This window comes from Ostrea edulis, chromosome 3, assembly GCF_947568905.1.
Source record: "Ostrea edulis chromosome 3, xbOstEdul1.1, whole genome shotgun sequence".
In the NCBI taxonomy this organism is placed as follows: domain Eukaryota; kingdom Metazoa; phylum Mollusca; class Bivalvia; order Ostreida; family Ostreidae; genus Ostrea; species Ostrea edulis.
Window position 1 is genome coordinate 78,493,566 of NC_079166.1, and position 26,364 is coordinate 78,519,929.

At 33.8% G+C, this 26,364-nt stretch overlaps 1 protein-coding gene across 3 annotated transcripts in view; it reads left to right on the forward strand.

Moving 5' to 3' along the window:
* The window catches only part of LOC125676208 (uncharacterized), a 441,312-nt gene that overhangs the window by 23,317 nt on the left and 391,631 nt on the right, over nt 1-26,364 (forward strand). For all 3 annotated transcript variants that reach the window (XR_008801283.1, XM_056159101.1, XM_056159100.1), the window contains 5 exons: nt 4,298-4,321; nt 5,805-5,887; nt 13,240-13,263; nt 15,855-15,875; nt 18,479-18,502. Coding sequence is in view for 2 of the 3 variants with exons in the window: in XM_056159101.1 (XP_056015076.1) it covers nt 4,298-4,321; nt 5,805-5,887; nt 13,240-13,263; nt 15,855-15,875; nt 18,479-18,502 (176 nt within the window). In the remaining variant the exon portion in view is untranslated. The remainder of the gene's footprint in view (nt 1-4,297; nt 4,322-5,804; nt 5,888-13,239; nt 13,264-15,854; nt 15,876-18,478; nt 18,503-26,364) is intronic.

The following is a 26,364-nucleotide window of genomic DNA, read 5'->3' on the forward strand; positions in this document are numbered from 1 at the left end:
GGGACGGGCTGATTTTTGAGGGGCGGGTGGGGATGATAATCTATCAATTAAGTGGAATTGGCCTTAGATACGGATTCAATGTACATGTAATGAACATTGTCAGAAGCGGATCTAGAAAAAATTCGGGGGGGGGGGGGGGGGGCAGAGGACAAAGTTGTTGGTATCGTGATATGCATTATGTGCATTTTCTATCGTGTGCATTGGGTTTTATAAGTTAACTACCAAGTAAAATATTCTTTCAAAAAGGATTTTAAAATGACAAACGAATTTGCAACGTTTATTGCTGAAGGGTGTGATCAAAAGTTCAATGTCTGAGAAAAAAAATACTAAATCACATAGTTTTCATTAACACCACACCACTTTCAAACTAAATTTGATAAATGTTGAAAATAATATTAGTCAGTGTGTGAAAATTGATGTCGGATGACGTAAACTTAAAAAAAGTTTTTAACACCCCCTCCCCTGCCTATTTAAATTTAGATGTTTATCCTACAATTAATGCAGTAATGATGCTCCCAGAAACTCTCTCTCTCTCTCTCTCTCTCTCTCTCTCTCTCTCTCTCTCTCTCTCTCACCAAAATCAAAGGTGTATGTGTGTGTTGTAACCCTCGTACCCCCCACTAGATCCATTAATGTAATGTCAAGAAGCATGACCATATATCACCGGTGCTTATGTCCTTGCACTGGCTTCCGGTTGATTCCCGTGTTGAATACGAGATTTGACTACACACATACAAGGACTAAACGGATTGGCACCGGCCTATATCAGCGACCTCATCACTGTGTACGAACCAAAACGATCTCTGCGTTCATGCAATTCACGATTGCTAGAAAAACCCCGCGTTCGTACAAAGACCTATGGAGATCGAAGGTTTGATGTAGCAGCTGCCACACTATGGAACAGTTTAACGATAGACATCCGTTTGTGTGGCACTGTCAACAGTTTTAAGACAAACCTCAAAACATATCTTCTTATAACCATATTTTGTAATATATTCTTTTTTAAAGTAAAGCCTGGTTTGTCGTTAGCTGCAATAATGTAGCCCTCTCTGATTTTTTTTTTAGGGAGAGGGCTACAACTCCTTAGGATCTCCGTAATGGTGCAAATGCGGGAGTGATTCACTCCCGCAACATTTGCGCTCATTCTAAACATTTCCTGACTTTCTTTACGTAAATAAAATGATATTCTATGTTTCTTAGTCAATATATAAATTTACAACCTGCAACTTAAGATTTGTGAGGCTCTATTCTACCGTTTTCAACAATTTCGATAAATTCCAATTTCTCGATTCATATTTGTACGCCATGTTTGATGTACTGAAGTTTCAATTTCCGATTGTCAAGTCATTTGCATATGCCATATAAGGTAGTATTTACATCAATGGACAAGTATGGAGGCGAAAGCTATTTCGTCAATATTGAAAAGGTTTGAATTTAATATCAAGTTAAAAACCGAACAGCAGAGTGTAAATTCTTTCTGCAACAATGTGATTTTCCTTTCTTTGTCGAAGTGGCTCGAGTAACTACATTTTCGCGCTGATTGTCAATGTTTAGGTTTTTCATCAGATCCACCTACGAGATCTCGCGATAACAAGCATGGCGGAGCAGACGAAGAATTTTGTATGCTGTACAGTATATTTAATGAAAAACATCTTTATTAGACATGCCCGAGCACAAAGTTGGTACTCCTTTTGGTGTAAACAACATTTGGGACTAATACACATAGTTTATAATCGGTTATTCATTAAATTATTTTGCACCATTACGGAGATCCTATGGAATTGTAGCCCTATCCCGAAAACGTCAGAATAAAAAAAATTGGATAGGGCTACATTATTGCAGCTAGTTTGTCGTATGAACTCATAATGTTTAAATTGTTTTATTTTATTGGATGTTATATTTTATGCTCTGATTAATCTTATCATGTTTTACATTTTACATTGTTAAAGCGCTTAGAGAATTGCAAATTATATAATGCGCTATGTAAATGCCGCACATTATTATTATTAATGTTCATGCATTGTTTGCACATGTAAAATCTGCATATCTAGTGATTAACTAGTTGTGTTTTGGTCGTCCAAAATGTTGAAATCAATAATGAGAAATCGATGATATGCTAGATATATCCTGTTCCTGCTTTAAATAAATAGATGACTGGTATATTTACATTAATTTGTTACATCATGAATTACATTGCCTGCGAAAAAAATCACACATTGGATACCTACATAAAACGAATGACTAAAATTATTTTGCAGTCACATTAGTTTTCATCAATCCCCTAGCTGTCACTTAATTACATGTACTATCAGATGTAGTAAACCTTATATTGACGTTATAACGTAGCAACGTGTTGTGCGCCCCCTGTATCGGGGGAAATAAGACTGGGGCACATTGAAAATGAAAAATCCGTGGTATTCATCTGTTAGTCAAAACATTTGTTGTCACAAATGGCTATCTTGTCGTACGGGTGGGGACATTTTTCAGCACGGACTGAGGACATTTAAATGAAAGCGCTTGTGATGAATTTTAATTTCCCAACTGTGCGCGGTGATGAGCTTAGATGTTTTCAATCTGCGTTGAGTTTTCCTCCACCCATTACATTATGACGTCAAATGTTTTGACTGTAACAAATGAATTTCATATATGCTGTAAATTTCATTTCTTGCAACTTAATGTTCCCTGGTCTTAACTCGCGCTGCAATGTAAAAAATGCATCTAATTTAGAAGTCTTTTTTATTCAAATAAAAGAATTTGTTCCACGCGACAGTACGGAAACTGTCAAGATCAGAGAGTTTCAGTTGCAACGTCACGGAAAAGACATCACATTGATTTGAGGCGAAGTATATTGATTAATCGGACACGCGTATCTTTGTATCGATCGATCGGACAAGTGTAAACTCTAAATAGCCTGTTATTCATTTTAACATTGCGAATTAAGCTAAAATCTTATGTAAGACTAGTTGCATTATTGAGCTTCCAATAAACTGTCATTTCGTATAATTAAGAATTCTTTTCACTTAGTTCGTTATCTACAGGTTTGATAACATTTTATTTCAAATTTGTTTCAGTCGTTGTGATGTAATTTTCCCGCGCTTTTTAAACAATGTCAATGTTTGAATAAGTATTTTTTTTAGTATATATAATTTACTGGAACATACAATGTGTATGTTAGTGTTGTCAGTGTTTATTGTCCGAGTCTGTATTCGTTTCTTACGTTCTACTATGTGGTTATGATTGAATTGCACTTTTTTATGTAGTTAATTAATAAATGATATAAAGCTGAAAGCCAAGTTACCAGGTTACATATAATTATCACCGATGTCCTCTCTGGAAAGCCCCAAACCCATTGCCTGTGTGAAGAATGGATCGTTAGTCATATTGAAGTTACACAACGTTGATAAATTCAAATGGCCTACCTTTAAGAAATTCACAGTGGAAAAAATCTCTAGGTGGGAAGTAATGTGTTACTGACCAATATCAATGACTCCCTTGACCGTTCCCACACGCATAAAACATATATTTTTACTCAGGCAAATTAAATTATATACAAATCAGATTATGTTTAATTATACATCCCATTTCTATTGGGTCAGCGTTCAAAATATGTTTAAGAAACCACTTTGACAAATATAAACGGGCGGTGTAATACACATATCGGACCATCATATGCTGAAGTTATTTTTATTCAGTCGTCTTTGAGAATTCGATACGCAAGAGCTTATTCCGTGTATGATTAGTTTTCTTCTATATCGAGGCAGCCTGCTGACAAACAAGTTGATGTTACTAGGGTTTAAATAATTTCGCTTAAAGTGATGATTTCGCAAAATCTAGTCTATGATCTAGTTTGCCGGTACAACCTATCATTGGGTCAAAGGCTGTCTGGTGTGTTTCATATCATCAGAATAATGCCACATAAATATGGGACGTTGATGATGGAGAAACTGTTAGAAATACAAATTATCTTCTAAATACAATAATTCCAATATGTTACAGCAATATACAATCCTATTGATACATACATGTACATATTATAACAATTGATTGTTCTGCAACAAATGTCGGGCGAAGGTTGAGTGACAAGTATTTAAGACGTAAAAGTGACACATTTGCTTGTACAAATTTGCTAAGATTTTCGTTGTACCTGTCACCTCTTAAACTGTATATAGCTTATTCTTAAAAGTTTTAATTTTGAATCCCTGTGCATCTTGAAAAAGGGAACTCAATTACAAATCTTAAGACAAATCAATTTGTAATAAGATGATTTTCCTTCATGATTTTTATTTGTCTATTACAGAATGAAAACGTTTATGCTTGGAAGGTAAGCATTGATTAATGTATAATAATAAAAACTAGAGAACATGTTATTGATGAATTTTAATTTCCCAACTGTGCGCGGTGATGAGCTTAGATGTTTTCAATCTGCGTTGTGTTTTCCTCCACCCATTACATTATGACGTCAAATGTTTTGACTGTAACAAATGAATTTCATATATGCTGTAAATTTCATTTCTTGCAACTTAATGTTCCCTGGTCTTAACTCGCGCTGCAATGTAAAAAATGCATCTAATTTAGAAGTCTTTTTTATTCAAATAAAAGAATTTGTTCCACGCGACAGTACGGAAACTGTCAAGATCAGAGAGTTTCAGTTGCAACGTCACGGAAAAGACATCACATTGATTTGAGGCGAAGTATATTGATTAATCGGACACGCGTATCTTTGTATCGATCGATCGGACAAGTGTAAACTCTAAATAGCCTGTTATTCATTTTAACATTGCGAATTAAGCTAAAATCTTATGTAAGACTAGTTGCATTATTGAGCTTCCAATAAACTGTCATTTCGTATAATTAAGAATTCTTTTCACTTAGTTCGTTATCTACAGGTTTGATAACATTTTATTTCAAATTTGTTTCAGTCGTTGTGATGTAATTTTCCCGCGCTTTTTAAACAATGTCAATGTTTGAATAAGTATTTTTTTTATTCTAAGGTACACTGAATTGAGAAATCAGTACAATTGTATTTAATCTGAGATTGTGTATTATGTTACATATTATAGTAAATGATGTTAATTTATGATGTACGCCTCATGTTTGGTAACCGTCAATAAAGCATTTGAATTTTGATTTAAAGAAAGGGATTCTTAGGAAAACCTATTCTGAAAATATTCAGTTCTTACACTTTCCACAAAATTTCCAGCCTATAAATTTGGGGCTTGCAACAATGTTTCTTGTGTCATTTGTAAAAGGTTTGAGATATTCATCTATATGAAATATTACTAATAAATATCTATTAGAAGATGAAACCTGATACAAATGCTGTTTAAGCATGATCAGTGTTTTGTTACTACATTGACAGAAGATCATTTGGTGAATGCTTAGGACACTGGTGAAATCTTAGAGATATATATTGCAGACAGTATCTCTATAATTGAAATTTAGGAGACACTCTCAGTTGACACGGAAGTGTGTTACGAATAGACAAGGTACTATGACAATGAGACATGGACTTTTGATTAAGATCTAAAACTTTTAAAACATCATCCGCCTCTAAAAAAGGGAGAAAATATCTTACAGCTATTCATGTTTTAATGGATAATTTGGTAATGTAGGAAAGTTACGAGAATATGACATCCTTTTCTGACAATTAAGCGATATCATTCGATGATATCAGAATGTGAATAATGCATTCTTTAAACATTAGCCTGTAGCTCATAATACGTTTGTGTTGTGTAAATTAGAAATAAAAAAGATAAATTAAAGGTTTAGGAAATACACTGATGAACATATATCTTACTTACTAGTTTGCTGATTCTACTGGCCGTGTCAGGAGTGTTCATTTGTTTGGCGGTTGTAGTGTGTCTTTTGTGGAGGTCAGCACGAAATGGTAAATATATATGTTACTTTTCTCTACACAATACTAAGCACTCAAAAGAAACATTGATTACAACTCTACACCATTCCTTTTTGTAACACAGCATGCAGTTTTAAACAAATTAGAAAAAAAAAATATACCAAGTCAGAGGTGATCATTACGAACAGTGATCAATCTCAAGTACAATATGAAAAGTACGTAATTACAATGGAATACACTGTTTACAATGCAGCGCGAGTTATTCCCCATGGATACTATAGTAAATCGTGGCTATCTATCTAAACACACCATTTAGTCAGTGTAGATAATCAACAGACAGCAATGTGAATTCCTCGATGTGTAGACAACAAGGAAAAATATGGGTCAATATATCCCAAGGACAGCGGTGTGTTGGGAACGGGGTCCTTGAAAACACGCCTGCTCCGCTAGAGAAATCACAGTCAACTCAGGTACTAACAGTTCACACTGTACTTCCGGTTGGTATAAACAGCTCAACGTAAGTTGATTCACCTAGAATTAAATTAATACATCTCCCCTCTCCCATTGTGAAGGTGTAACTTCATTAAATAAAATTTAAAATTTATAATTATCAATGTGGATGAAGGTACCAAAAATATTTTCGATCCACCAATAAGAACATAATACAATGTATGGTTGAAGGTACCACTACAGTATCTCAAACCATGCAAAGAGGCCATGCCAACATCTTCTAACAGAAATGCACATCTCGGCTCAATGGAATAGCATGAGTATAACATAACTCTTTGTACAATACTTTGTCATTGTTCAGAGTGACCAGCTATAGCAGATCTAGCTGTATCAAAATACACAACATAAAAATCACAATAGTAATAACCCAAACACGCGAGCGAAATATGAGTACTAATAATGTGCACTTATGTGAGAAACCGTGATCTTTAATTATAAACAAGTATAGCCTAGTTTCAAAATCATGCAATTCATAAATGAAAAATGGAGATAACGAACAGTGATGAATCTCACTATCCCTATAAGGAATACAGAACACATTTACATATATCTGTGTTTGATAAAATTATGTTTATCTAATATTGGATTCTAAAAATGGATTTCAGATAGCCTGTTAAATCGTAACATCTATGATAAATAATTGATCCTGTTCTTATATTACACTGCAATAATTGTAAGAAGGCTTTCTTAAAAGATTGACTAAATCATTGAAAGTTTGAACAATACCAACATCACTGACCCTAATGAACAACATAATTAATATACGTAACAATAAGATCTGATTAATGTCAGTGCTTTACAATCCTGTACATTTTCTACATGTAAATATACACTTACAATCCTGTACATTTTCTACATGTAAATATACACTTACAATCCTGTACATTTTATACATGTAAATAAACACTTACAATTTTGTACATTTTATACATGTAAATATACACTTACAATCCTGTACATTTTATACATGTAAGTATACACTTACAATCCTGTACATTTTATACATGTAAATAAACACTTACAATCCTGTACATTTTATACATGTAAATAAACACTTACAATCCTGTACATTTTATACATGTAAATAAACACTTACAATTCTGTACATTTTCTACATGTAAATATACACTTACAATTCTGTACATTTTATACATGTACATATGCACTTACAATCCTGTACATTTTATACATGTAAATAAACACTTACAATTCTGTACATTTTATACATGTAAATATACACTTACAATCCTGTACATTTTCTACATGTAAATATACACTTACAATCCTGTACATTTTATACATGTAAGTATACACTTACAATCCTGTACATTTTCTACATGTAAATAAACACTTACAATTCTGTACATTTTATACATGTACATATGCACTTACAATCCTGTACATTTTATACATGTAAGTATACACTTACAATCCTGTACATTTTATACATGTAAATAAACACTTACAATCCTGTACATTTTATACATGTAAATATACACTTACAATTCTGTACATTTTCTACATGTAAGTATACACTTACAATCCTGTACATTTTATACATGTAAATATACACTTACAATCCTGTACATTTTATACATGTAAATAAACACTTACAATCCTGTACATTTTATACATGTAAATAAACACTTACAATTCTGTACATTTTATACATGTACATATGCACTTACAATCCTGTACATTTTATACATGTAAATAAACACTTACAATTCTGTACATTTTCTACATGTAAATATACACTTACAATCCTGTACATTTTCTACATGTAAATATACACTTACAATCCTGTACATTTTATACATGTAAATATACACTTACAATTCTGTACATTTTCTACATGTAAATATACACTTACAATTCTGTACATTTTATACATGTAAATATACACTTACAATCCTGTACATTTTCTACATGTAAATAAACACTTACAATCCTGTACATTTTATACATGTAAATAAACACTTACAATTCTGTACATTTTATACATGTAAATATACACTTACAATTCTGTACATTTTCTACATGTAAGTATACACTTACAATCCTGTACATTTTATACATGTAAATATACACTTACAATTCTACACATTTTATACATATACATATGCACTTACAATCCTGTACATTTTATACATGTAAGTATACACTTACAATCCTGTACATTTTATACATGTAAATATACACTTACAATTCTACACATTTTATACATATACATATGCACTTACAATCCTGTACATTTTATACATGTAAGTATACACTTACAATCCTGTACATTTTATACATGTAGGTATACACTTACAATCCTGTACATTTTCTACATGTAGATATACACTTACAATCCTGTACATTTTATACATGTAAATAAACACTTACAATCCTGTACATTTTCTACATGTAAATATACACTTACAATCCTTTACATTTTATACATGTAAGTATACACTTACAATCCTGTACATTTTCTACATGTAAGTATACACTTACAATCCTGTACATTTTATACATGTAAGTATACACTTACAATTCTGTACATTTTATACATGTAAATATACACTTACAATCCTGTACATTTTCTACATGTAAGTATACACTTACAATTCTGTACATTTTCTACATGTAAGTATATACTTACAATCCTGTACATTTTATACATGTAAATATACACTTCAGTCATATGATGTGTACCTGAATACACCACAAATAATTGATAAGAATAGAATCCGATTAATTCCAATGCTTTACAACTTTGTGCATTCTATACATGTACACTTCAGTCCCATGGTGTTTGCCTGGATACACAGCAATATTATAATGGTTCAAATAAACCTCCCCATTTCATTATATCAATCCATCTTAGCAATTTAGAGCTGCCATGTCTAACACAGTTCATTCAATTAAAAATCACGGAATATGTGCATCATACATCTGACCTATCTTACATGGTTTACTCGCTTAAAAAACACATCCCATCTAAACCATGCATATATCTTTGGAGAATGACTTATCTTATATAATGAATTACATAATAAATGTACACTGTACGATATTTACATATCAAATCAATGCAGAATACTTAAATGTATTTTATATCATAGTTGCAATTCCATTTCAATAATTATAAAAATCTGATCCTTACATGCAGGTTACCTATCATTTTTGCATGTAATAAACAGTCAAACAATTGTGCATTTATGCATAAATGAAAAAATATGTCAATGTACAACTATTGTAGTTTTAGTCCATACATTTTACAATGAACATATTTGAAACACACAGAATATCAACAGTAACTTTCCAAATAAAACAGATGAAGTGCAATAACACATACAGAAAAAAAAAAACCATACAGAAACGTTACCCTACATTTACACCACTGCATCAGTAAACTGTTCTTGCACAGCAAAAGTACAATACAATGTCATTTCAAAATATCAACTGACAATCTCCAAATGAAATAGACCGCACAATTGCACATAGAAAAGCATACAGGTGTAACCTGCATTGATGTCAAGTGCATTAGTCTGCAGCTTTTGCATAGCGAAAGTACAATATTATTTCACAATATCATTCACAATACATTCATGTGTTATCGGTACAGCTGATAAAGTTTATGATATGCAAGGTGCGATTTACAAAGTAAAATTTACGAGATTATTGTTGCTATAATACTGAACATTCTCCTCTGTTCTTACAAAATACATGTTTTACATTTTAAATCTACATTACATTTAAAAAAAGTGAACAAACCAACACATATATTAACTTTAACATTACAGCTGATGCTACTAGTACATAATTTCTTCTGTTAATTATTCATTAGTTAAGTATGAAACACCGGTCTATATAAGAAAGAAGTACTAATGCTGTAAATGTATGGTACTTTCTTAATAGCTGGGTCTCTTTTGTTGGGTTGGATTCAGAGAGCCGCTTGTTGAAGGACTCCTGAAACCCCTCGGGGCCAACACACAGTCCTTCTCTGGAAGTTTGTCCTTTTCGTCATAACGACGCGGACCAAACAGATGGGGTGGTCATATAGCTAATTACTGGTGTTGTCATGGTGATTTCGACTATGTCAGGGTATGACTGCTGGTCTCCATCAGACTGTGTACTCCAGTCCATCGAGATGGACGTCATGGAAAAAGCACATGTCTCAATATGTTTCGTAGATGATCCAGTAGCTTTGAATAATCTACTGATGAGAAAAGAAAAGAACTCGAGGATTAGCTGTCGTGCAAAGCTAAAACTGCTCGACAAATTCTCACTGATTCCAAATAGACTCAGGAGGTAATTGTAGCAATTGTATAGCTGATAAAGACTTGGTATCTCTTTCTTTCCTGTGACATTAAATTGCAGCGACGTGAGGACAACAAACTTGTTACTCCCAAGAAACTGATCATTCCATTTGGTGTCGCTCATCAAATTGCCACTGATTCCAAATAAACTCAATAAACCACGGTAGCAAATGTTTGGCTGATAATGCATTGATTTCTCTCTCTTTTCATTGACATTAAAATGCTGTGATTTGAAGACAACATGCCTGTCATCTTGAAGAAACGGATGACTCCATATCGTGTTGCTCTTATATCTGGAAAACTTTTCCCACTTCGGGAGTTTATACTTAATGGATAGAAGTGGTTGTGGGAACAAGGACTTTTTGGGATACTTCAGTTCTTTATTATACAAACGACGATAACTATCCAACTCAAGAATCCCATTGTTCACCGATATTTCATATAGACCAGATTGCAATTCTCGATAACTTTCCACTGAGTTATTTGCTAACAGGATGCCTGGTCCAGTTGGAATGCTATCAAATTCACCGACACTGATAACGTATATCCTGCTTTTATGTGCTTCCTGCTATACTTCAGGTCACGGCGGATGTGGCACATAGACAGAGGATGCTCACTCCTCCTGAGCACCTGATCCCACATCTGGTGTGTCCAGGGGTCCGTGTTTGACAAACTATTTATTTTGAATTGCTTATAGAAGTTATGAGATTGATCATTGTTTGTTATCTTCACCTTTCATGGAAAATTCCAAAAATGAAACACTTTAATTATGATGAATAACTAATTTTTTTTGTTGATCTTTTTTTGTGTCGTGCACCATGCAAAGTATTAGAAATCAACTAGATAAAGCAGTGACTAAGAAAAACTTCTAATGTTTAAGAAGCTTAGAAATCAGGGAAAACAATTTCTAAAGAAAAAAAATGAGTTTTCAACAGCTGTTTTTAAAACACGTTGGTGTTTTTGGAAACTTTAATAAGTTGAGGAAGGTCATTCTACAGGATGATGGGAGGTGGAGTACTAGTACTCACCTGGTACATATTGCAGGTACGATGTTCAATCTCCTGGTACCTGTTGAAGGTAGATGCATTATTTTCTTGTACATGTCACAAGGAGGGTGCTTAATAATGCGGTGTATGTTGCATGTAATATGCTTTAAATCCTGATAACTGTTAGAGGAAGAGTGCTTTATTTAGCGTAGCGTGTGTTAGTGGTAGAGTGTTTGATATAAAGTGTGTGCATGTTTGTGTGACGTGTGCACGAAGCACTCATCAAACGACAGACATGTGATTGATAACATTTTCATACTGCGCGACTTTTACTCAGGTATTCTTTGACTAGACATCACGCCAGTATATCGTAATAGTCAATGAAATACTACAGTATGACACGGTGATAAGATAGTATTTATAATTTACTGGAACATAAAATGTGTATGTTAGTGTTGTCAGTGTTTATTGTCCGAGTCTGTATACGTTTCTTATCTTCTTCTATGTGGTTATGCTTGAATTTCAATTGTTTTTTCATGTAGTTAATTAATAAATGATATAAAGCTGAAAGCGAAGTTACCAGGTTACATATAATTATCACCGATGTCCTCTCTGGAAAGCCCCAAACCCATTGCCTGTGTGAAGAATGGATCGTTAGTCATATTGAAGTTACAAAACGTTGATAAATTCAAATGGCCTACCTTTAAGAAATTCACAGTGGAAAAAATATCTAGGTGGGAAGTAATGTGTTACTGACCCATATCAATGACTCCCTTGACCGTTCCCACACGCATAAAACATATATTTTTACTCAGGCAAATTAAATTATATACAAATCAGATTATGTTTAATTATACATCCCATTTCTATTGGGTCAGCGTTCAAAATATGTTTAAGAAACCACTTTGACAAATATAAACGGGTGGTGTAATTCAAATATTGGACCATCATATGCTGAAGTTATTTTTATTCAGTCGTCTTTGAGAATTCGATACGCAAGAGCTTATTCCGTGTATGATTAATTTTCCTCTATATCGAGGCAGCCTGCTGACAAACAAGTTGATGTTACTAGGGTTTAAATAATTTCGTTTAAAGTGATGATTTCGCAAAATCTAGTCTATGATCTAGTTTGCTGGTACAACCTATCATTGGGTCAAAGGCTGTCTGATGTGTTTCATGTCAACGGAATAAAGCTACATAAATATGGGACGTTGATGATGGAGAAACTGTTAGAAATTCAAATTATCTTCTAAAAACAATAATTCCAATATGTTACAGCAATATACCATGCTATTGATACATACATGCGCATATTATAACAATTGATTGTTCTGCAACAAATGTCGGGCGAAGGTTGAGTGACAAGTATTTAAGACGTAAAAGTGACACATTTGCTTGTACAAATTTGCTAAGATTTTCGTAGTACCTGTCACCTCTTAAACTGTATATAGCTTATTCTTAAAAGTTTTAATTTTGAATCCCTGTGCATCTTGAAAAAGGGAACTCAATTACAAATCTTAAGACAAATCAATTTGTAATAAGATGATTTTTCTTCATGATTTTTATTTGTCTATTACAGAACAAGAACGTTTACGCTTGGAAGGTAAGCATTGATTAATGTATAATAATAAAAACTAGAGAACATGTTATTGAACGGATATGGGTATCATGTTGTGAATTGTAACTGATCAAATACTTTACTAGTCAGTCGTAGTTCACATTCTATACATTAAATAACAAACAGAGGTGGGATCAGGTGCCTAGCAGGATTAGATATCCATTGTTTATCTCGATAGGGGATGGTTACTCCTCCTAGGCAGCTGATCTCACCCCTTGTGTGTCCAGGGATCCGTGTTTGCCTAACTATCTATTTTGTATTGCTTATAGGAGTTATGAGATTGGCCACTGTTCGTTATCTTCCCCTTTCACTTATAAAGTTTATCAAGGATTTCAAAGGAATAATATTTCGTAAATATTTAGAAGGGTTTATATGCTGATTTCAGCACAGAGTTATGTATTTTGTATTATGATGCTGTTGTGAATACATGTATAAAGTTTGCATACTAAAATTATGCAAGATTGTACAGACTTTATTCAAAATGACAAGCCTACGGTTGTGATCAACTCTGTTCTTAAATTTTGATTACAACTGGCTACGGATAACTCCGTTTACCAGATCAAGCTATAGGGCTCATGGCGGATGTGACCGGTCGACAGGGGATGTTCACTCCTCCTAAGCACCTGATCCCACCTCTGGTGTGTCCAGGGATCCATGTCTACCTAACTATCGATCTTGTATTGCTTATAGGAGTTTTGAGATGAATAACTGTTCGATATCTTCACCTTTCATACATTTATCTGTAAAATTCAAAAAAACGAAACACTATAATTAACATCAATAACTATTTTTGTTGTTGATTTTAGCGGATTTTTTTTATGTCGTGCACTATGAAAATTATTAGAAATCAACAAAATAAAACAGTGACTGAAAAAAACTTATACTGTTTAAGAAGCTTAGAAATGAGGGAAAACAATTTCTAAAGAAAGAAAAAAGAGTTTTCAACAGCTGTTTTTAAAACACGTTGATGTTTTTTGGCAACTTTGATAAGTTGAGGAAGGTCATTCTACGGGATGATGGGATTTGGAATATTAGTACCCACCTGGTACATATTGCAGGTACGATGTTCAATCTCCTGGTACCTGTTGAAGGTAGATGCATTATTTTCTTGTACATGTCATAAGGAGTGTGCTTAATAACGCGGTGTATGTTGCATGTAATATGCTTTAAATCCTGATACCTGTTAGAGGAATGGTACTTTTTTAGCGTAACGTTTGTTACACGTAGAGTGTTTGATATAAAGTATGTGCATGTTTGTGTGACGTATGGAGGAAGCACTCATCAAACGACAGACATGTGATTGATAACATTTTCATACTGAGCGACTTATACTTAGGTATTCTTTGACTAAACAACACGCCAGTACATCGTAATAATCAATGAAATACCACAGTATGACACGGTGATAAGATAGTATTTATAATTTACTGGAACATAAAATGTGTATGTCAGTGTTGTCAGTGTTTATTGCCCGAGTCTGTATTCGTTTCTTACGTTCTTCTATGTGGTTATGATTGAATTTCACATTTTTTTCATGTAGTTAATTAATAAATGATATAAAGCTGAAAGCCAAGTTACCAGGTTACATATAATTATCACCGATGTCCTCTCTGGAAAGCCCCAAACCCATTGCCTGTGTGAAGAATGGATCGTTAGTCATATTGAAGTTACACAACGTTGATAAATTCAAATGGCCTACCTTTAAGAAAATCACAGTGGAAAAATATCTAAGTGGGAAGTAATGTGTTACTGACCCATATCAATGACTCCCTTGACCGTTCCCACACGCATAAAACATATATTTTTACTCAGGCAAATTAAATTATATACAAATCAGATTATGTTTAATTATACATCCCATTTCTATTGGGTCAGCGTTCAAAATATGTTTAAGAAACCACCTTGACAAATATAAACGGGCGGTGTAATTCAAATATTGGACCATCATATGCTGAAGTTATTTTTATTCAGTCGTCTTTGAGAATTCGATACGCAAGAGCTTATTCCGTGTATGATTAGTTTTCTTCTATATCGAGGCAGCCTGCTGACAAACAAGTTGATGTTACTAGGGTTTAAATAATTTCGCTTAAAGTGATGATTTCGCAAAATCTAGTCTATGATCTAGTTTGCTGGTACAACCTATCATTGGGTCAAAGGCTGTCTGGTGTGTTTCATGTCATCAGAATAATGCCACATAAATATGGGACGTTGATGATGGAGAAATTGTTAGAAATACAAAGTATCTTCTAAATACAATAATTCCAATATGTTACAGCAATATACAATCCTATTGATACATACATGTACATATTAAAACAATTGATTGTTGTGCAACAAATGTCGGGCGAAGGTTGAGTGACAAGTATTTAAGACGTAAAAGTGACACATTTGCTTGTACAAATTTGCTAAGATTTTCGTTGTACCTGTCACCTCTTAAACTGTATATAGCTTATTCTTAAAAGTTTTAATTTTGAATCCCTGTGCATCTTGAAAAAGGGAACTCAATTACAAATCTTAAGACAAATCAATTTGTAATAAGATTATTTTCCTTCATGATTTTTATTTGTCTATTACAGATTTTCGTTTATACTGGGAAGGTAAGCATTGATTAATGTATAATAATAAAAACTAGAGAACATGTTATTGAACGGATATTGGTATCATGTTGTGAATTGTAAGTGATCAAATACTTTACTAGTTAATCGTAGTTCACATTATATACATTAAATAACAAACAGAGCTTGGATCAGGTGCCTCGAAGGATTAAATATCCATTGTTTATCACGATGGGGGATGTTTACTCCTCGTAGGCATCTGATCTCACCTCCTGTGTGTCCAGGGATCCGTGTTTGCCCAATTATGTATTTTGTATTGCTTATACGAGTTATGACATTGACCACTGTTCGTTATCTTCCCCTTTCACTTATAAAGTTTATCAAGGATTTCAAAGGAATATTATTTCATAAATATTTAGAAGGGTTTTTATGCTGATTTGAGCACAGAGCTGTGTGTTTTGTATTATGATGCTGTTGTGAATACATGTATAAAGTTTGCATACTAAAATTATGCAAGATTGTACAGACTTTATTCAAAATGAGAGGCCTACGGTTGTGATCAACTCTGTTCTTAAATTTTGATTACAACTGGCTACGGATAGCTCCGTTTACCAGATCAAGCTATGGGGCTCATGACGGATGTGACCGGTCGACAGGGGATGTTCACTCCTCATAAGCACCTGATCCCACCTCTGGTGTGTCCAGGGATCCATGTCTACCTAACTATCGATCTTGTATTGCTTATAGGAGTTTTGAGATGAATAACTGTTCGATATCTTCACCTTTCATACATTTATCTGTAAAATAATAAAAAAAATGAAACATTATAATTAACATCAATAACTAATTTTGTTGTTGATTTTAGCGGATTTTTTATGTCGTGCACTATGAAAATTATTAGAAATCAACAAAATAAAACAGTGACTGAAATTTTTTTATACTGTTTAAGAAGCTTAGAATTAGAAATGAGGGAAACAATTTCTAAAGAAAAAAATGAGTTTTTAACAGCTGTTTTTAAAACACGTTGATGTTTTTGGCAACTTTAATAAGTTGAGGAAGGTCATTCGACGGGATGATGGGATGTGGAATAGTAGTACCCACCTGGTACATATTGCAGGTACGATGTTCAATCTCCTGGTACCTGTTGAAGGTAGATGCATTATTTTGTGGTATATGTCACAAGGAGGGTGCTGAATAACGCCGTGTATGTTGCATGTAATATGCTTTAAATCCTGATAACTGTTAGAGGAAGGGTGCTTTTTTTAGCGTAGCGTTTGTTAATCGTAGAGTGTTTGATATAAAGTGTGTACATGTTTGTGTGACGTGTGCACGAAGCACTCATCAAACGACAGACATGTGATTGATAACATTTTCATACTGTGCGACTTTTACTTAGGTATTCTTTGACTAAACAACACGCCAGTGTATCGTAATAGTCAGTGAAATACTACTGTATGACACGGTGATAAAATAGTATATATAATTTACTGGAACATACAATGTGTATGTTAGTGTTGTCAGTGTTTATTGTCCGAGTCTGTATTCGTTTCTTACGTTCTACTATGTGGTTATGATTGAATTGCACTTTTTTATGTAGTTAATTAATAAATGATATAAAGCTGAAAGCCAAGTTACCAGGTTACATATAATTATCACCGATGTCCTCTCTGGAAAGCCCCAAACCCATTGCCTGTGTGAAGAATGGATCGTTAGTCATATTGAAGTTACACAACGTTGATAAATTCAAATGGCCTACCTTTAAGAAAATCACAGTGGAAAAAATCGCTAGGTGGGAATTAATGTGTTGCTGACCCATATCAATGACTCCCTTGACATTTCGCACACGCATAAAACATATATTTTTACTCAGGCAAATTAAATGATGTACAAATCAGATTATGTCACCATAGGGTCTAATTATACATCCCATTTCTATTGGGTCAGCGTTCAAAATATGTTTAAGAAACCACTTTGACAAATATAAACGGGCGGTATAATTCAAATATTGGACCATCATATGCTGAAGTTATTTTTATTCAGTCGTCTTTGAGAATTCGATACGCAAGAGCGTATTCCGTGTATGATTAGTTTTCTTCTATATCGAGGCAGCCTGCTGACAAACAAGTTGATGTTACTAGGGTTTAAATAATTTCGCTTAAAGTGATGATTTCGCAAAATCTAGTCTATGATCTAGTTTGCTGGTACAACCTATCATTGGGTCAAAGGCTGTCTGGTGTGTTTCATGTCATCAGAATAATGCCACATAAATATGGGACGTTGATGATGGAGAAACTGTTAGAAATTCAAATTATCTTCTAAAAACAATAATTCCAATATGTTACAGCAATATACCATGCTATTGATACATACATGCGCATATTATAACAATTGATTGTTCTGCAACAAATGTCGGGCGAAGGTTGAGTGACAAGTGTTTGAGATGTAAAAGTGACACATTTGCTTGTACAAATTTGCTAAGATTTTCGTTGTACCTGTCACCTCTTAAACTGTATATAGCTTATTCTTAAAAGTTTTAATTTTGAATCCCTGTGCATCTTGAAAAAGGGAACTCAATTACAAATCTTAAGACAAATCAATTTGTAATAAGATGATTTTTCTTCATGATTTTTATTTGTCTATTACAGAACAAGAACGTTTACGCTTGGAAGGTAAGCATTGATTAATGTATAATAATAAAAACTAGAGAACATGTTATTGAACGGATATGGGTATCATGTTGTGAATTGTAACTGATCAAATACTTTACTAGTCAGTCGTAGTTCACATTCTATACATTAAATAACAAACAGGTGGGACCAGGTGCCTAGCAGGATTAGGTATTCATTGTTTATCTCGATAGGGGATGATTACTCCTCCCAGGCACCTGATCTCATCCCTTGTGTGTCCAGGGATCCGTGTTTGCAGAACTATCTATTTTATATTGCTTATAGGAGTTATGAGATTGACCACTGTTAGTTATCTTCACCTTTCACTTATAAAGTTCATCAAGGATTTCAAAGGAATAATCTTTCGTAAATATTTAGAAGGGTTTTTATGCTGATTTCAGCACAGAATTGTGTGTTTTGTATTATGATGCTGTTGTGAATACATGTACATGTATAAAGTTTGCATACTAAAATTATGCAATATTGTACAGACTTTATTCTAAATGACAGGCAGACGGTTGTGATCAACTCTACTCTTAAATTTTGATTACAACTGGCTACGGATAACTCCGTTTACCAGATCAAGTTATAGGGCTCATGACGGGTGTGACCGGTCGACATGGGATGTGCACTCCTCCTAAGCACCTGATCCCACCTCTGGTGTGTCTAGAGATCCATGTCTACCTAACTATCGATCTTGTATTGCTTATAGGAGTTTTGAGATGAATCACTATTCGATATATTCACCTTTCATATCTGTAAAAATTCAAAAAATGAAACACTATAATTAAGATCAATAACTATTTTTGTTGTTGATTTTAGCGGACTGTTTATGTCGTGCACTATGGACATTCTTAGAAATCAACAAAATAAAACAGTGACTGAAAAAAAACTTATACTGTTTAAGAAGCTTAGAAATCAGGGGAAACAATTTCTAAAGAAAAAAAAAAGAGTTTTCAACAGCTATTTTTAAAACACGTTGATGTTTTTGGCAACTTTGATAAGTTGAGGAAGTTCATTCTACGGAATGATGGGATTTGAAATATTAGTACCCACCTGCTACATATTGCAGGTACGATGTTCAATCTCCCGGTACCTGTTGAAGGTATATGCATTATATTCTTGTACATGTCACAAGGAGGGTGCTTAATAACGCGGTGTATGTTGCATGTAATATGTTTTAAATCCTGATACCTGTTAGAGGAAGGGTGATTTTTTAGCGTAGCGTTTGTTACACGTAGAGTGTTTGATATAAAATGTATGCATGTTTGTGTGACGTATGGATGAAGCACTCATTAAACGACAGACATGTGATTGATAACATTTTCATACTGCGCGACTTTTACTCAAGTATTCTTTGACTAGACAACACGCCAGTATATCGTAATAGTCAATGAAATACTACAGTATGACACGGTGATAAAATAGTATTTATAATTTACTGGAACACAAAATGTGTATGTTAGTGTTGTCAGTGTTTATTGTTCGAGTCTGTATTCGTTTCTTACGTTCTTCGATGTGGTTATGATTGAATTTAACTTTTTTTCATGTAGTTCATTAATAAATGATATAAAGCTGAAAGCCAAGTTACCAGGTTACATATAATTATCACCGATGTCCTCTCTGGAAAGCCCAAAACCCATTGCCAATGTGAAGAATGGATTGTTAGTCATATTGAAGTTACAAAACGTTGATAAATTCAAATGGCCTACCTTTAAGAAAATCACAGTGGAAAAATCTCTAGGTGGGAAGTAATGTGTTACTGGCCCATATCAATGACCCCCTTGACCGTTCCCACACGCATAAAACATATATTTTTACTCAGGCAAATTAAATGATGTACAAATCAGATTATGTTTAATTATACATCCCATTTCTATTGGGTCAGCGTTCAAAATATGTTTAAGAAACCACTTTGACAAATATAAACGGGCGGTGTAATTCAAATATTGGACCATCATATGCTGAAGTTATTTTTATTCAGTCGTCTTTGAGAATTCGATACGCAAGAGCTTATTCCGTGTATGATTAGTTTTCTTCTATATCGAGGCAGCCTGCTGACAAACAAGTTGATGTTACTAGGGTTTAAATAATTTTGCTTAAAGTGATGATTTCGGAAAACCTATTCTACGATCTGGTTTGCCGGTAGAACCTTGCATTGGGTCAAATCTGTATAATGTGTTTCATGTCAACGGAATAATGTTACATAAATATATGACGTCGATGATGAAGGAGAAACTGTTAGAAATTCAAATTATCTTCTAATTACAATGATTATAATATGTCACTGCAACATAGATGTACAATCCTGTTGATACATGCATATACATAATATAGCAATTGCTTGTTCTGCAACGAATGTCGGGCGAAGGTTGAGTGACAAGTATTTGAGACTTAAAAGTGACACATTTGTTTGTACAAATTTGCTGAAATGTTTCGTTGTACCTGTCATACATTAAACTGTATATATATATTCCATTATCACCTGCATATAGTATTTATATACAGGTATCTCAACTGATTCGATATGCAAGAGCTTGTTCTGCGTATAGTCAGTTTTTAAATGGAGGTAATCTACTGACAAACAAGTTGTGGGTAAAGCGGTTTCAACAGTCTCGATTGAGGTCAGAAGTTTGCAAATTATATGGTCGTTGTAACGATCTAGTTCGTGAATACGACTTATCATTGGGTCAAATGCTGTCTGATGTGCTTCAAACCGATTGTTAAGCCGTTCTTGGCACACTGATTTTGAATGCGGATAACTCCGTTTACCTGAACTAGATATAGGGCTCACGGCGGGTGTGACCGGTCGACAGGGAATGTTTACTCCTCCTAGGCACTTGATCCCATCTCTGGTGTGTCCAGGGGTTCATGTTTGCTCAACTATCTATTTTGTATTGCTTGTAGGAGTTATGAGATTGATCACTGTTCGTTATCGTCAACTTTCATATAGCTTATTATTAAGAGTTTTAATATTGAATCCCTGTGCATCTTGAAAAAGGAAACTCAATTACAAATCGTAAGACAAAATTTGTAATAAGATGCTTTTTGTTCATGATTTATATTTGTCTATAACAGAAGAACGTTTTCAAAGTGAGGCTAAGCATTGATTAATGTATAATAATGAAAAGTAGAGAACATGTTATGGTGCATATATGGGTATTATGTTGTGAATTCTAACTAATAAGTAACTTTACTAGTCAGCAGTAGTTCACATTCCATACATTAAATAACAAACGGGGGTGGAATCAGGTGTCTAGCAGGATTAATTAGCCACTGTCTATCACGTATAAAGTTAACTATCAATCGCTACTCAGCTCTTATTTTCCCGTGTGAATCTGGGTTAGCATATGTCTTCAGTACCCCTTGCTTATCGTAAGTGGAGACTAAATGGGGGGGGGGGGTCCTTCGGATGACATCACAAAACCGAGGTTCCGTGTCACAGTAGGATAAAGATAGCTCGCTGCTCAAAGACCGTAGGCGCTGAGCACATACCTAAATTTTGCAGACCTACACCGGCAAAGGTTACGTCTTCATATGAGTGAAATATTCTCGAGAGTGAATTTACACAATATTCAATCAATCATTCATCGCTTATTTTAAAAAGTTTTAGTTTAATATCCCAGTACAACTTGAGCAAAGAAACAGAGCTGCAAACCGTAAGACAATTTGTAATAACATTATTTTTCTTCATTGATTTTCTTTGTCTATTGCAGAGGAAATACGTTAACGCACTAGTGAAAAGCTTCAATTGCTGTATAATAAAGGAAACTAACGACCCTGTTGTTGACAGACATATATATTATGTTGTGAATGCTAGTTTCTCAGATACTTTACTAGTCAGTTGTAGTTAACGTTCCATAAATTGAATAACAAGTAGAGATGGGATTAGGTGCCTAGCAGGATTAACTATCCGTTGTTGACCGGTTATATTCACCGTGAACCTGATAATATAAGGCATATATTAATCATTTTATATTTAGAACTGAACAAGTAATATTAAAGCGAGTCGACCAAAAGGGATAAGGTAAACGGAATAATCCGTAGTCAGAATGATTGTATAAAGAACGGGCCAACAACTGCTCTGAAACACGTCATACAACATTTGACGCAATGACAAGTTGTATTGGAAAATTAGATCGTTAAAACACGATATAATTTGCATAATGCTGCCTTAAAATGAGATTATTAAAATCCTTGTAACATTAACTTGTTTGTTAGTAGTATGCCTCAAATTATCATCCCCTATCGACCGGTCAAACCCGCAGTCAGACCTATATAATGATCGGGTAAACAGGTGGGTCCGTAGTCAAAATCAATGTGCTAAGAATAGCTTCAATTAGTGTGAAACCTGTCAAACAGGCGCGGGATTCTGAAATTCTATGCATCTTTGGCTCGCTAAACAGGACATTTGTCTCTGTTGTATAAATAAACATTTTTTTAGAAACACTTCCCTCCACAAAAGTAGACCCTCCTTCATTTCTTACATCAATAATATGTACAGAGTATGTCAATATAATGTACAACCCTGCTAAGCTGTTCCAATATTTACCGAATATTAATTTCACTGTGATACATTGATAAGAGTTGAATCTATTTTTTTTTTAATAATTTGGAAATAATATATATACATTCGTATCAATTCTAAATCAATAATTATAATAAAAGGATATTTCCACTTCATCAGGAACAGAATTGTGTTCGGATTAGAAATAGATAGAATGATAGAATTTAATTTCCCCTCAATAACCCTTATTTGATATTAGTGATCTCGCTTGGCTACCGCAGTTATAGGAGAAAAGAAATGCAAATTTGGGTGAAAAATTTACAATTCATTAAATGACAATAAATATATATTGTATATAATGAGAAGGGGGAGAACACTATGTACAAACTTGAGCCTCGAATCTTAAAAGTGGATGGTCGCCCTTGACGCAGTCAATGAATATATGCGAGATCAATCACTGTTCGTTGTCATCGCCTTTCATGATTACACAGTTCTTGGCTAAAATAATCTAACACATTTCTGTTTCCACCAAATAGCTGTGTAGTAAGAAAAAAATCTGCCACCATATTGAACCATATATTTTTGTTTTATACAATAGTACAAACATTGGCACATAAATTGGCACACAATTCTAAAATAAGATGAAAAAGGAGATATAATAAAATTACTGCAGTTAACCTCAAAGTTGCATGGAAAACGATGGGGATGTAGGGTGTGGAGATTTCTTCGACATGTAGGCCTAGTTATGATGGTTACAATGTTTGTTTACAAATGCGTGACGTAATGATGGTTGTGCATGTCTCTGGGCTGAAAGAACTATCTATTAACCTAAACAGACCCTAAAATCATATCACATATTCCATAAATGCAATTATTTGCAATAATGCTGTATTGTGTAATATTAATGATATGGCTAGGCTACCGCAGTAAAAGAAAACAAAAGGGATATTTCCTTAATAATCTAAGCATGATAAATATAGCTCATGAAAACATTGCACATTCATTAATGCTAACACCCAAGCCCCGAAGATCTTAGCTAGGCTACAAAGTTCTGCAATTTTTAAAGTCTAGGATTTAAACACACATTGAATGATTGAATGACACATGTAACAACACAAAGATTATTTCAATGTATATGAAGCAGAAGGCACTATTCATTAAAACTAATTTAACTGATGAATGAATTGATAACGATGCGCGGTAGTTGACTGGTAACGTGTGCAATCCTTTACTCCTACACGTATGTTTACATGTACATGGACAACAGATGGTATATAATATATTCCATTGACAAAACTAGAACGTAGGATTGTACACGTATGTACATGTAGCAGTTAACAACCTCGCTAATTAAAGGACCCCCAGGGATCATAATGATGAAATATTTTGTTAAAGGATATTATGGCATGCACACAGCAGTTGACTTCTGACTTACAGCAGACCGTTGTAACTGAGTATGTCTACGTCTGAGTTTTGTTTATCCATTTTTCAATACAATTTTTAGATAAGCCCTTGCTGTCACAGCATGTGTTGTAGCCCCAATTCTAAAGATATGTCCTTTATACAGATTTGGATTTAAACGAACGAACAGACTGTGTTGTGAAGGTGTTTTGATACAAAAGCATACAAAACTGGTTCACCTCCCATGAATTGAAAAAGAGAACTTATTTACGATTGAAAGGGGTACATGCCACTATTCTTTGATTCATTAAAATGGTTCTGAAACAAATCTTTTGACTTATTAGTTTTGAAATTCGGTAATACTACAATAAATGCAGAAGGTTATTTTTTTGGTAAAATTCAAATGATACTGTAAATTATCCGTTTCAATAACTTTGCTTTTCAATCATTTTGATTTTACTACTAATTTACCTTAGCGTAAAAATGCATTAATAGCAAGGAGGACAATTGCCTTCAGAAGAAGTCTATAATGTAGATTGTGAACTGAAATCTGAAAACCCTTGATTAACTTTAGTAGAAAGGGACTGGTTATTGGTAGTTTTGTGTCTTTCTTGGGGGCATACTAGTGATATTCTTGCACTATTTTATTTAAACCAAGAAAAAGATCCGATAAACTTATGATTGTATGTACATAGCTGATATGTGAGTAAAAGTACTATTTGGAGAATAACATATGCTAAAACAGGTGAGCAATGAAGTTGAATGAAGGGGAGATTGAGAGTGAAGAAATTATTGGGGAGAACTGAAAAATAGGTTCCAACCTCATTTGCAGGAAATTCAAATGTTGCATGTTAATGAAGCTGATAGAAGGGCGCGCGCTTGTGTAGTACGATTTCTCCAAAATTACTTCAACACTAGCCCCCATAAATCTAGTAAGAATATATATGGCTCCCATCAGCCACATACCTCAACAATCACTTGACTCTACACTAATTAAGTGTTTCGGCGGTGTGAAAATTGAGCAAATTGATTGGATTGATCGATAGATTGAAGTTTAGCTGCATGCAGATCCGCCTCATCAGAAGTCTATTTGCACTTCACAATTATCATGCAGGTTGATTATTCTGAAATGAATGTGTGAGCATATCCCTTAAATTTTTATTGCGTTGGTATGAACCACACTATAGGTACAATGTAGAACAGAGGAAACGTCTTTGTCTCTCTCGAGGGTGTGCCATTAATTTAAAAGCTTTTGCTTTATAGGTTGTATTTGGTGATAAAAACAAGGGGTATACCCGGTTTTTTTGCTTTTATTTACACCCGATAACAGAGGTGGCTCGATCGTAGTTATCAAGTACCACTTGTACTTTTTTTATTGATCTAATTATTACTATAGCCCCTCTTTAGAGGGTTTGTTTTGAAATCTTTAAGAATTTCTTCAATCAATTCAATTAATTTATTCACTCAAATCATTCATACAATGGTACACGAGATACATAAATATATAAGTTAGTATTTAAACAACATTGTCAAGGGTACAAGTATATAACTAATACATACACATGTATGCGCATTAGCACAAAATAAAGGTGGAGGACATAATGCATATAATTTAATATATATACATCTTAGGAAGGACAGCAGACTAACTTATGGATATACATAGTTGTTTTTTTTTAAAAACTGTTTTAGGTTTCATGTTGTCATTAACTCTCTACATTTCAGTGTATTTGGTACATGACAATATCTAGGAATCCAAAATTCTTTCCGTAGAACGGATAGTAATTTACATTCTAAGATAAAGTGGTATATTCGTCGGCAAATTTACCAGTAAATATGGCAAATAGTTTCACCTTTTATAAATCCCTTATAAACTGAAAGATTGTGTGCACTTTTTCGTTCCAATTTGTAGGTTTGATGTACGTTTTCAAATCTAGAATGCGAGTTGCCTCAAATC